General features: G+C 28.5%; 2 protein-coding genes across 3 annotated transcripts; one reads left to right on the top strand and one right to left on the bottom strand.

Moving 5' to 3' along the window:
- The first annotated feature begins 164 nt into the window (after nucleotides 1–164).
- On the top strand, nucleotides 165–3,025 carry LOC108547870 (actin-binding protein IPP). Its single transcript, XM_017900575.1, has 7 exons — nucleotides 165–356; nucleotides 685–1,213; nucleotides 1,310–1,475; nucleotides 1,577–1,923; nucleotides 2,036–2,382; nucleotides 2,464–2,684; nucleotides 2,756–3,025. The coding sequence occupies exons 1-7, from the start codon at nucleotides 287–289 to the stop codon at nucleotides 2,990–2,992; spliced, it is 1,917 nt and encodes a 638-aa protein (XP_017756064.1). The 5' UTR covers nucleotides 165–286; the 3' UTR covers nucleotides 2,993–3,025.
- A 2,592-nt stretch (nucleotides 3,026–5,617) lies between these two features.
- Sf3b1 (splicing factor 3B subunit 1) lies at nucleotides 5,618–13,510 on the bottom strand. Of its 2 annotated transcripts, XM_017900594.1 has the most exons (19): nucleotides 13,294–13,510; nucleotides 12,796–12,974; nucleotides 12,630–12,716; nucleotides 12,413–12,539; nucleotides 10,238–10,317; nucleotides 10,009–10,176; nucleotides 9,717–9,933; nucleotides 9,234–9,638; nucleotides 8,701–9,164; nucleotides 8,264–8,621; nucleotides 7,901–8,193; nucleotides 7,702–7,827; nucleotides 7,412–7,633; nucleotides 7,149–7,331; nucleotides 6,854–7,042; nucleotides 6,591–6,766; nucleotides 6,237–6,509; nucleotides 5,952–6,168; nucleotides 5,618–5,883 (listed from the first exon to the last, which is right to left on the bottom strand). In XM_017900594.1, exons 1-19 carry the CDS (start codon nucleotides 13,322–13,324, stop codon nucleotides 5,725–5,727), a joined length of 3,954 nt encoding a protein of 1,317 aa, XP_017756083.1. In that variant the 5' UTR covers nucleotides 13,325–13,510; the 3' UTR covers nucleotides 5,618–5,724. The 2 variants fall into 2 exon arrangements, with proteins under 2 accessions (XP_017756083.1, XP_017756084.1); XM_017900595.1 differs by lacking the exons at nucleotides 12,413–12,539; nucleotides 12,630–12,716; nucleotides 12,796–12,974; nucleotides 13,294–13,510 and adding exons at nucleotides 10,640–10,708; nucleotides 10,980–10,990.
- Nucleotides 13,511–13,748: the final 238 nt, after the last annotated feature.

A 13,748-nucleotide genomic window follows, 5' to 3' on the forward strand; every position in this document is an offset into this window, starting at 1 on the left:
AGTGTTCTCTTTCAATTGCAAGTAGAATAGGTAGTTTTACTTTTACAGAAAATTAACATGTGTTATTTTTATTAATGTTCGTAAATTGTTCCGTAAGTGTGGTATATGTATATATACTTATTAGTGATTCTTTTGTAGCTACTTTCATACACTAAATAGGTTATTTGACATATGTCAGATTTCTTATTACCGAATTAGTGACTAACTGATGGAATTAAGAAAGGAATGAATCAAATAAAAAGCGGTGTTAAGAAGTAATTAATCACGTGAAAATGTGGTGGTAGTGATGCGTTTAAAAGGGAAAAGTAATACAAAATCGTTTCAAAGCGTCTACAAGGTGCTCTCGCGTATATGCCGTAAGTATTCTATATTTAATTCTTTAATTAATTAAATTATCCAAGTTATTACATTTTTAAAATAACATAATTATCGTGTTTTATATAAGAAATTAAATTATTATTATATTAGTATCACAATTAATATCACATTCTTTTTTCATGTAGAGTTCTACATGACTAGAATTCTTAAAATTTAAAAACAAAAAATTTGTTACTTTATAGTAAATCTATTATAAATATAAAATATATATTGCATGTAATTACATAAAATTGGGAAGTGTTATTTTTACGAAAAATGTAAATAAAAATTACAGATATTCAATAATTGCAATAATGATTTTATTAGGAACTGCAGATAAAGGACAACTTGATGGTTTCATGGCGGATGGTGCAGTACCGCCAATAAAGAATGGCCATAACTGTAATAACATGGGTTTTGCAACACAACCAGTAAAACAAACTTCTGATGTTTCCAGTACTGTTTATGCTGTGGGGCAATATGCTCCAAAAGTTTTGAGGAATTTAAATGCCCAAAGACTAAAAAATCAATTTAGTGATGTAGGACTGGTTGCTGGTGGTAATGTTATTAGAGCACATAGATCGGTTCTAGCAGCAGGGAGTGCATATTTTAATGCTATGTTTACTGGAGGTTTAGTTGAAGAACAACAGGAATTAGTGGAAATTCATTCAGTATCAGCTAACATTCTTTCTCTATTGGTGGATTTCATTTATACTGGGAATGTTGATATTACCCAAGATAATGTTCAAGAATTATTTGCAGCTGCTGATATGCTAGAATTAGATGAAATAGTGTTTGGTTGCATTAACTATTTAAAACAGCAACTGCATTATTCAAATGCTCTGGGGATATATAGGTAAGTTCAATAAAACTAAGCAAATTTATAAATTATGGGTTTATCAGATGTACTAAGATAATAGTATAGAATGGTTTCTATAATAATTATTAATAGATTTGCAGAAGCACATAACAGATTAGATCTTTTGGAGACTGCCCTACGTTTTATACAAGTCAATTTTCCTCAAGTATCTCAAGAGGAAGAATTTTTGGATTTGCCGAAAGAACATCTTGTTCATTTTCTTAGTAGTGACTATATTCATATTGATACTGAATTCCAGGTTTGTATTCATATAATATATGTTATAAAAAACATAAACTTCATTATTTAAGTAATTGTTCTAAATATTTAACAAATTTTGAATTTTTAATATGTTGCTAGGTCTTCCAAGCAGCATATAATTGGATTATTCATGATATACCAACAAGAAGATGTTATGTATTTGAAATATTAAGTCATATACGTTTACGTTTGTGTTCATTAGCAAGATTGGAACGAGTTATTTTGGAATGCAAAGATGCAAGTCTTATTGTTGCATTAAGATCTATACAAAAAGATTTAGTATCAAATAAAGGATGTCTTGTGCCTCTTCACGCACAACCTCGACTTTGCGCTAAAAAAAATATTTTAGTCATCGGTGGATCAAGGCGTGAATATTCACCGGACAGCTGGGGTAGAGCTGCTGAAAGTACTTATGAAACAATTGAAAAATATGACATATTTACAGGGTATAGTTGTTTCTCTTTCTTTATATATATATATATAAAACTTAATGTTAAAAGATTAAAAATTATATATGTTAAATATTATCAAATCATAAAATTATAATTATTTTTGCAGTGAATGGAGTGAAGTAGCACCAATTGGTATAGGACGAATACTACCAGGAGTTGCATTATTAGATGGTAAAGTTTATGTTGTCGGCGGAGAACTTGAATCGTGTATTCTTGCTAACTGTGAATGTTACAATCCACGTGATAATGTATGGACTTCAATTGCTTGTATGGTAGAACCTAGGTGTGAATTTGGACTTTGTGCCTTGGATAATAGCTTATATGCATTTGGTGGTTGGGTAGGTGAAGATATTGGTGGATCAATAGAAATATATGATCCAATAACTAATTCTTGGACACTTGACGGACAACTTCCTGAACCTAGATTCAGTATGGGAGTAGTTGCTTATGAAGGTGAATTAATTTCCGGAGTAAAGTTCTTTGCTTTAATTGAAATATAAAATACGAAATATTATATATCATTATATCATTTAGGATTAATATACATAATCGGTGGTTGTACGCATGATAACAGGCATCGTCAAGATGCGATGAGTTATAATCCAGTAACAAGAGAGTGGACTCATTTAGCTCCAATGCTTACTCCACGTTCACAAATGGGAATCACTATTCTCGATGGATATATTTATGTTGTTGGTGGTAATAATAAAAATCAAGAAGTTCTCACATCTGTTGAACGATATTCTTTAGAAAAGGTGATTTCTTTTTTTCATTTATTATAATTTTATTTAGATCTTTTATGCATTATAATCTTGTTTTATTTCAGAATAAATGGAGTATTGTTGCATCTATGAATATGGGTAGATCATATCCAGCAGTTGCAGCAGCTGACAGTCGACTTTATGTTATAGGAGGTGATCAGTCTCAGGAAATCAATTTTTATCGAACACAAATTACAATTTCTACCGTTGAATGTTACGATCCCCAATCAAATAAATGGCACGAATGTGCTTCATTGCCAACAAGCAGAGGTGAAGCAGCGGCAATTGTTGCACCTTTTTGATTGAAATTTCCTTTCGATCATATCACTTTAATCACATGCATTTCCTTTTGAATTTCATAATAATATTTTAGCATCTATTTAAAATTTCTTAAACGTAAATATGATATCAAATGTGAAACATATGTTTATTGACTATCTTCATTTACGTCTTATATACAAACATGATCAAACATACATAATCTTGGATGTATTTTTTTATAGATTACAATTTTAATAGTTAACAGCATTTTTTCTAACAAACATAAGATGCAGCAGGATTTGAAAAAAAAAAAAGAAGAAAAAAACAAATGTTCCATTATAATAGTACAGTGCTATTTTCTGTACCCCTTGATATTAAATTATGTATGCTGATTTTCAAAAAGAATTTATTATATATATTTAATAATGAAAGTAGTTGAAACTAACTTCCATATATTTTGAAAACTTCTTAGCATACAAAATTTTATTAGTTGTAGAAGTGACTGACAGCTTTCACATTCTATAGTCATTTACCAAAGTTATCAAGAATATAAAATATGATATTCTACCATAAATTTTATCACACTACAACGAGAAATAAACTGAGAGTATATTTCTATGTAGTATGTGTGAAATGAAATGTTCTTAGCGAAAAAAATATATGTTACAGTTGCGCGTGCTTGTGATATTTATGGAGTTTTTTCTTTATAAAGTAAGATGTCTTGCGATAACCATGTATGTATATTTCGTTACTTATTAATTTCTGCTGGTGTAAGGAAAGACAAATACTTAATACTTAATGATATTATTCTCTTAATTTAAAAGAAAATCATGTAAAAATATCTTATAAATTGTGAAATTGTTTTATAGAATCACATATAACTTTCATAAGTTAAGTAATCATATTTTGTTAGTAAATTTTATAAAAAAAAATTCTATTGCAATTCAGTCTGACTTATAAAGCATGTTTGATACTACGATGGAATTAAAGTCGGAAATATACCCTTTAAATGTTTTAAGATTCATAAGCAAACTTCATTATTAAGATTATAAAATAACAAATCTTGAGAAGATACAAAATATATAAGTGAAAGAAAAGTCCATTTAAAATAAAACTAAGGGGTTATTTGTCATATTACACACACTGCTTTTGTAAATTTATGGACATTAATAATAAGTACTTAGCCTGAAAATAATTTTTACAAAGTGTATATATTATATCAATGTGATTCTATAATCAGCTGCTTTTAGCGTTTTCATCATAGAAATAATTTCTACTACATCAACTAATAATTTTATGTACTTCTTATACCAAAGTTTTGTTTAACAAATGATTTATATAAGATGTTATTACAAAATAGTTGATATAACAATAATTTATATTAAATTTTGATGTGTTACTCTATTTTAATTAATTTCTCTTTTTATATTAGTATTTTATTATTAAATGCTTTGCAAAATAATGTTTTTAAATAACGATATTCGTTAAAAAAGAAGAATTTTGATATTTTGCAAATTATAAATTATTTTATCTGATATACCTTTTATTATTGAGGTATAAATAGTATCAACGTTTTAATTATGTATTAATATATATTATTTGTTTCTCAGTTATCTTTTCCAGTGAAGTATTGTAGAAAAAGTTTAGTTTACTTGTTCTGTTGCATTTGTAAATGATATATTTCTTATTATAATAATGATTTATGGATATATATGTATACGTTATTAAAAGTGCTATTAGGTAAATGGCTTTTATAATTTACATATGTTAATAATATGAAGAGTTTAACTTTTAAATTTTACTTGGTTCCCAATTTGAAAGTATATACAATAGCAACACGTATTATACCTTTGTCAGGACCGAAAAACTAAAGGAATTGTATTAAATTCATAAATAGTTGAGGAATGTTATGTACATACTAATGTATGCATGTGTATATTTACATATATATGCTTTATGCCAATTTAAAAAATCTATTTGGAGGTACAGATATTTCACATGCAGTTTTTATACAAAAGTATTACAATAAATGTTTCATAAACAAAAAGAAATGTTATGTAAAACAAACACGACTGTATTCTCCAATGATACTTAAACATTGTAATGTGTATATATATATAAGTTCGGTATGTGGACGTTTTACACAATATACGCTATAAAATGATAAACTGTCTCAAGAACTACAAATAAGTATTTAAAGGTACATTGGCATTAGAATTATTTAGTCGTTTAATAAATTAAATTTCGAAAATAAAGTATTGAAAAAGAAATTTTATTAGTGTTTTCATTGATATTGTATTCATGAAGAATACAGTTCATTTTGTTTTATTTTTAAGTAAACATAGAATTATCAACCTTTCTAATACTGTAAATTAAGAAAATGTATCTTATATAAAATCGAAATAATTACATTTCTGTGTTACTAATATACAATAAAATTTAAGGGAACAACTAAATGAATATCGAAGTGAATGCTTTGGAATAAATTTAATATCATTTAGAATACGAAACATTTTATTTATATAGGGATTGACAAATATCTCTTTTTAAGCAAATTTGTAATTAAAATCAATTTTTAATTAAAAAAAATTTATGTATAATTTGTTTAAAGAAGTTCAAGAAATAAATACCATCGAAGTTCACTGATGTCTACATCTTATGCGTCATGTAACATGTAACTATTTTAGCTGATTTGTAAACAATAAGCGAATGATGCTAATTTTACGAAGATTATATAAATGTATGGTACATCTCTTACATATAATTAAAATTATTACAAAACATAGTCCAATTCGTATCTAATGTACTGATTCTTTGGATCATTCATAATTCGTGGATATCCAGCTACAAGAGCATCTTGTCCGCCTATATAAAGAGAATTATAAATTTTCCAATATACATCTCGTACTTTTCGTGCCGGATGGAATAACCCCTATAAAAATATGTAAATATGAAAATTTCAATTATGTCAGTAACCATATATATTATCAAATTACATACTTGTAAAGTATATTGCAATATTTTAATTGGTCCAAGAGCGACACGTAAACCATCCACAGCATCCATAAATGCTTGTACTAAATGAGGTGAAGTTTCAAAAACATTGGGCCATACGTGATTTAATAAATGTATCAACGCATCTTCACATCCAAATCCATAAACACCTAATGCCATGTGTTTGATAGCAGCACATGCGGTTTGTCTATGCACTAGATCTCTATAATAATAACATTAAATTAAATTGTACTTTTTAGAAATGATTTCTTGTATAAATATGCTTTTTACCTATCCATGAGTGCATCTTCTAATAGGGGACTAACAGCGTAAATATAATCTTTTCCCATTTCACCAATGTATTCAAACAAAAAAGATAGAGACTTTAATACACCATTTTGTACGTTTAATTCCGGTACTCTGTATTCGTTCATCAGTGCAGGAAGTACCGTAAATGGACTACAGGTTTCAGCTACAATAGCTATAGCTACCGTAGTGCATACACGATTTTGACGTTCCTGTACCTTTAAGTTATTTAAAAGAGTTGCCAATACATCGTGAGGACTGTACAAAAAAGATAAATATTTTAAGATGCGATTAGAATATCGTATATTATAAGATAGTCATTATTTAATTTATAATTACCCTATTGCTTTTGCAATATAACCAAATGTATTTACTGTAGCTCTTCTAATTGCTTTTTTGTGAGCTTTAAGCAGTTCCAAAAGTTCAAAACATATTCTCATCCATTCTCTAGCAGATACATACTCGGGTCCTCTATCTGCAATTCTACCTACGAGATCAATACAATTTTCTTGTACCTAAAGAAAAAAGATTTTGTTGTAAATAATATATTTTTTATATTCTTTAAATGTAATCATAAACATATGCTTGTAAATAATGCTAACTTTCTCGTGTCTGTTTTTAAGAATAGGAGTAAGTCGTGGTAATAAATCTTTAATAGGCGGTGTCATTTTTGTCATTCCTATGACATTCACAATGGCTTTCAATGCACCCAAAATGCTACCTAATACTTCGGGATATTCTTCACCCAAATATTCATAAAGAACAACACCTAAATGACCCATTAGTTTCTCCTATAACAAAAATAAACATTATAATAAGTATCACGTAATGTATATTATCATAATAAAATTGACGTTTACCAAACAGTAACGACATATATATAAAATATAAATTTACCTCTTGACAAGTTTTCATAACAACGGCAATTCGTGATATTAAGTCGGCAGCTTGTTGTCTTACTTTTGCAGACTTATTATTTAATCTCCACAATATTGTGCCACATATTTGTGGAAGATATGCTTTTACCCTTTTTCCTAATGTATTCACAATTGTACCAAAACCATTCAACATTACAACATCCTACTCAACATAAAGAATGTCTTAAATTCATTATAATACATATGCAACTTTAATTTATAAAAATTATAAATATTACAAACCTCAGTTGTTTGTTCCTGGAAAGCATATAAAATACCATCAATAAGTTGTTCTTCTAAACGGGAGTCAACATCTGCAGCTCCTAAATTACCCATTATTTTTTCAATGGTTTCCATAACCATCTTTCTATATTGTTCATTTTCATCTTTTAAATCATCTACTACACGATTTATAATTTCTGATGCGCCAACTTTGTTTGCAATTTCTACTGTTGTATCCACAAGCTATAAAATTAAAATTCATGGATTTTTACATGTTTAATATAATGTTCATTAATGTATACAATACGTACTTGTCTATAATTTCTACGATCTAAAGCCATTCGGTGATTCCAAAAGTGTTTGAAGAAATGAGGAAGGATTTCATCTTTGATGTATTGTGCTTCTACACCATCCGTTCCACAACATTGTTTCACTACCTGTATAATACAGTATAATTATAAATAATATTACATATAATATTATTATTATAATAATTATTATAAAACTTACTTTCAAAACGATCTTTTTCATTTCCTCATCAGGTGACTGGAATTCACGAATTAGGATTAACATGACCTCACGAGTATAATAATTAGCATATTCAGCATCCATAAGAGGAATTAAATAACCAATAGCCTTCAAAAATGCAGCAAGACCTTTCCCTCTATGTGTACGAATACCCTTCCAAAGCGGTTTCAGAACAGAATCGAAGCTCTCGATACCGTAAGGCGTAGCTGCTTCAGCTAAGGCAGCAATGGCTAAAGCAGTGATAGTACGAACTTTTTGCTGCTCATCCACGAGACCTATAAATTAATTAATAATATTTACTTATCTTTTTAAATACAATTTAATAATGTATAATGATTTAATTACCGTGTTCTATAATTTCAACCAAACTCTTCAAATGGGGTAATATAGCACATCCCATAAGAATTGCAATTTGTTGTACAATTTTGATACCAGTATGACGAGCTTGCCATGATTTTTTACTGCGACATACAGCTTTGAGAAATGGAAGCAAAGAAGGAATTCCTAGGGCTGATGCAACCACAGCGAACGCTCTAGCTGTCGTGTTACGAACATATTCATCAATATTATCAATATCTGGTCTCATTGTAGAGATCATTGTTGCTAAACCAGCTGCTTTTGCTAAATTTGAAATAATTTCTCTGCCTTCGACACGAGCATAATAATCTTCATCAATAAGTAACGGTTCAATGACGACCAAAATCTAAAAATAAATGATTTCTTCACATTTATCAATGTTAAGAGGCGATAATTAAGAAATTACGTTAAGATAATGAATTTACCTTATGTACATAAGGCCTAACCAAATCATCGAGTTTATAAAGAATACGATCAATAACTTTTACAAGAAGATGTCGTTCTTGATCTTCCAGTGTAGGAGACATAAGAAGAGGAAGAATCTGATTAAATAAAGGACCAGCGCCAAATTCTCTAGCTTTGTCTGTAATTTGTCTCAAAGCAGCTTTTCTCATTGGTGGTGTACCATTTTTAATTTTCAACAATAATTTCATGATTTTCCTTTCTTTCTGCTCTTCAGGACTAAGTGTTTCTTCATCAACATCAACTAACAATTTGTCAAAATATTGTGCATCCTCTGGCTTCATAAAAGGCAAATTTCCTTTCGGTTGATTATCCACAAATTTTGCAGTTTTATCTTCCGTTTGAATGAAAAATCCCTGTGGCGTACCCGCGATAGGTGTTGGCGTAGCAGTAAGTTTCCTTGCAGGTGTACGAATTGGAATGTATCCTATATTACAAAAGGATATAACGAATATTTTTTAATCATGATTTTAAAATATTCAAAGTTTCTATCTACCTGCAGGTGGTTGCAGAACTTTATATCCAGGTGGAAACAAAGCATCTAATTCATCATCGGAAAGTGGCCTATTTCTCTCATCGATTTCTCGTTCCCAGCGATATGCTTGAAGCTGTTCTGGTGTCATTGACATTAGATGTCCTGGTGTTGGAGTTGCCAATCCCATAGCCTTGGGTCCCGTTGGTGTGACACCACTAGGTGTTAAAATTGAAGTCTGATGTGGTGTTGTAAGAGGAGTTGCTGGAGTTTGTGGTGTCATAGATCCAGGTGTTTGATTTGAAGGTGTTTCATCCCATCGACTTCGACGTTTACTAGCGGAAGGTGTTGGTGTTTCCTGAATTAAATCTCCTGCAACTCGATCTGTTCTTGGAGTTTCCGCCCAACCACTACTATGACCGGGAGTTTCTAATATTTAAAGTAAATTTTTCTTACTTAAACATTCATTTGTAATTTGTTTAAATCATTTAAAATTATATAATTTACCACGTTCGGTTTTTGGTGTTTCATCCCAACGATTTCTACGACTTGAAACAGTTTTTTCGTGAGATGGAGTTTCTCTACCAGGAGTAGCTGCACCAGGTGTTGCATGTCCTGGAGTAGCATCCCACATTCTTGTACTTACGCCTGGTGTTGCGCCAGGAGTTTCGCCACCTTTACCATGTCCAGGTGTTTCATCCCATCTAATTGCAGCTGGTGTTACCTATAAATATAAAAATGAAAATTTTTATTTATTGCTTTTTTTATCTCAAAAGTAATTTTAAAAATATTTATTTACATCTGCATTGTCCCAAGACGTTGGTGTTGCAGTCGTACCAGTTGGTTTTTTAGGTGTTGGAGCATCATCTGTTTGATCCCAACGACCTCTTTTTTTAGGTGCAGGTTTAGGTTCACCATTTGCTTTTAATGTTCCTTCTTTGGCTTTTTCTGCTAGTTTCTTCCTTAACTTTAAGCATAAATATTGCATGAATATTTTAGACATTTATTTAAATATTGATGAAACATACTTCAGTTTCTTCTCCTTTTAATAACTGTTCCCGCATAATTTCGGTATATGTCCTAGAACCGATGTCTGGCGTCTTACCACCTGTAATCAGGAACCAAAAGTCACGCAAAGCGCAACCATTAGATACTTGTTCAATGAATGCTTAAATTTTCAAAAACTTCAGAACATACCTAGCCATTTTATAATGATATTTATTGTTAAAATGCCCTTAGAATATTTGGGTATATTCTAAGTAAACTACTGAATTCACTCTCATTTCCACGTTGCATATATCATTAAATTAAATGACAATAAAATATTTTTACAGATGTAAATATAATAACAAATCGTAAATATGACGTCGCATTAATTACACAACGGGTTTGAGAGAGCTGCAACAGCAGATGGCATATAGCATACGTACGTGAATAATTGGTGCCACAGGGAGCACTGTCCTGCTCATGTCTTCCACATCGAAAAATACTTTAGCCATCTAAAAATCAACTCATTCTTGTTATTAATAATATTTGCACACCAACCACTCATACTATTTTTCAATATTTACGTTCTCACGAGAAATGTGTGATACAATGAGAATTTGGTGATCCATACATATTACAAATTAGTAATAAAAATAGGAAATAAAAACTTTATAGAGGGACGCGTAAAAATATAATAAATCATAATTTAATGTAAAAAAAGTCTCATTGTATCATTTATACGACGTGACTGTAATGCTCTGTGACAATTCAATCTCGCTTAACCTTCGACATAGTATCCTCGGTAAGCAGATGATTCCAAATGTGCAGACCGTCACTAAGATTGGAAAAAAATGTAAACATTAGTATTTATTTGAAAGAATCACATTCACTCTCTTCATTCAAGCCAGTTTTATTTATTTCTCAACGCTTCCTCAATCTAAGCATGAAGAAATTTTAAAGCTATAAACTACTAATAACTGAGGTGAATAGACAAATCAAATATTTCGTGAGTAATTAAATGAAAACTATATCAACAATGTGAGATCTGCATTCTATTTCATTTAAGATAATAATATCTCGTTAGAATTAATTGGTTATATATAATAAAATATTTTTATCTATATTTTAAAATCTTACATAAAAGTAAAAAATTCTAATGAGATTAATTTTTCATAGTGTTTTAACATTTCTAATGTTTAAAATCTAATGTTTCAAATAACTTTTACCTCAGTTATTATAGTTAGTAATACTACAGCAACAGAAATATATCACTCAATAAGTATTTATTAAAATACACTAAACAAATACACTAAAATATTTTAATATTAGAAATAACTTTCTTGTTGTAGTATTTTGATACCTAATATCTTCTTTGAATATCTATATACAAATTCATCTAACTAATGTATGTATAATTTCACGAAAGTACTTTGATTTTGTGAAACATTAAATTATTTTGTGTTTAAGATGAAATATACAATAAACAAATTTGATTATGTTATGAATTAATTAAAATAGAATTCTCATATATATATACCCACAAATTAAGCAAAAAATTTATATTTTTTTTTACTAATTATTTAAAAAGTTAAATTGTATGTTTACACAAATTATATAATTTAAGATTTATCTATTTTTATATTATATTTTTCTACTTTTTAACAAGCATGTGAAAATATGATAAAATTTATAATAGATAAAAGTCAATCATTCAATTATTGAAACTTTGTAGTATTCTATTTTGTTATGAAGTTTATAATATTATGAATTGTAAAAAAAAGGCAACTTGACCATTCAACTATTTTGGAAAAGCCTAAAACAAATATTAATATATATCAGATTGAATTTTATTTTTATTAATTAAAATCAAGTTGACTTTTTATCAGATGTTGAAGTATATTTAAGATGACATAGTTTCTTATAAACTGCAGTGATAGAAGCTTTATTGTGCATATATCTTGTTGCAATATAATCAGTCAAGTACATTAAATGACCAATGTAAAATTTTGAAAATATTTAAGAAAGAAGTATATCATAAATTCGTAAAATTTAATATATTATTACATAAAAATAATATATTACCTAAATTAAAATGATCATTTTACTCTATTACATTGCGTCAAAATATCAATAAGAATAATAATATATAAACACACTTAATATCTAATTACCTGTTTTGTTTGCAAATTGTTTAATTTAAAAGAAAAAATACCAACCTTCTGCAAAAGGATCAACACGCTCAGGTGATATAATCATTCTTCGCCTTTTTTGTCTATATTCATCTTCTCTATCAGCTATGGTGGGTCGTCGTCTATCCGCAAAGGGATCATAATCTTTTTCACTCTAAATAATAAAATAAAATATTAACAAATTAAAATTATTAGTACCACTATCTATATTTTTCATAAGGATATTATTTTTAATATATTCTACCTGTGCAACATCATTGAGTAATGCTGCTGGTGCAGTATACCCTGGTCTTTTATTGGTACTAAAACTTGCTAGTTCATAATCTTCATCCTTAAATAAAAGTAACAAATTTAGTATTATATTATTATGCTTAAATAAGAATAGAAATTATAGAAAAAAATAGAATAACCTCAATTTCATCATTGGCTGCAATAGATGTAACATAGCCTTCATATTTATTATTACTTCCATCATAAATATCTTGATCATAAAAACCAGTTTTTCCTAATCCTACTTGATCTTTCTCCGTTGATGAATTTTGAATTTCTTTTTTCTTTGACTGTATTTCCCTTATTTGTGCTTCAATATCTAAACATGATCATTATAAATTAATATACAGATCACATAAAAATACAAATTATTTTAAGCAAGTATCATATTTATGTTAAAATGATATAAAATTAAAATTAGCTTTAAATATTTACAAATTAATGAATATATATCACATTTCTTCCTGTAGATTTTATTAGTATTGCAAATCTAATCAATGTAATTTAGATAAAAATCAGTAACTATTTATTGCTACATGCAATCTTATTATACAAATAATTATTATTAAAAAATAAAAATTTATAATATATAATTGTAACTTTAAATAGCTAAAGAATTCGATTTACAACGAACAAACCTTCGTGCGTTCTGGGTATGGAATCCATCATGCAGCGTCAAAACTTGACAGTAAGTTATCTTCAACAACTACGTTACAATTTTACTTGGTTTTAACTCAAGTATTTAAGGATAAGAATTATTTTTTAAATATTACACAAGTGTCCTTTGTATACATCACAATATTATTCGATAAAACGTGTAAAAGATTCAATAGAGAACCAAATTCCGCTTTTTTATCAATCTTTACATTAGTAACGTTGTAAGATGGCATACTCCCAATTATTTCTAAATCGTAAAAGGGCATCCTCATGAATATTCTATTCACAATTAATGAAGTATTCGTATAATTGTCGCTTCATGAAAATGTACCTAAAGTTAAGAATATTTAGTTACGAACAAAATATAACTATATATAATACATAATATTAAAAAAATATATTTTTAAGAATATTATTCTACATCTGGAAATGCAAT

Source organism: Eufriesea mexicana, unplaced genomic scaffold (assembly GCF_001483705.2).
Source record: "Eufriesea mexicana isolate 0111107269 unplaced genomic scaffold, ASM148370v2 scaffold1272, whole genome shotgun sequence".
Taxonomy (NCBI): Eukaryota; Metazoa; Arthropoda; class Insecta; order Hymenoptera; family Apidae; genus Eufriesea; species Eufriesea mexicana.

Bases quoted from the DNA above. Each gene is read 5' to 3' on its own strand.
- LOC108547870 (XM_017900575.1), top strand. From the start codon at position 287: ATGCGTTTAAAAGGGAAAAGTAATACAAAATCGTTTCAAAGCGTCTAC. The intron at 1,214-1,309 runs GTAAGTTCAATA...AATTATTAATAG, and splicing joins AATGCTCTGGGGATATATAG to ATTTGCAGAAGCACATAACA. The intron at 2,685-2,755 runs GTGATTTCTTTT...GTTTTATTTCAG, and splicing joins AACGATATTCTTTAGAAAAG to AATAAATGGAGTATTGTTGC.
- Sf3b1 (XM_017900594.1), bottom strand. From the start codon at position 13,324: ATGATGGATTCCATACCCAGAACGCACGAAG. The intron at 12,540-12,629 runs GTAGAATATATT...TTTATTATTTAG, and splicing joins TACTCAATGATGTTGCACAG to AGTGAAAAAGATTATGATCC. The intron at 9,934-10,008 runs GTAAATAAATAT...TTATATTTATAG, and splicing joins CGTCTTGGGACAATGCAGAT to GTAACACCAGCTGCAATTAG.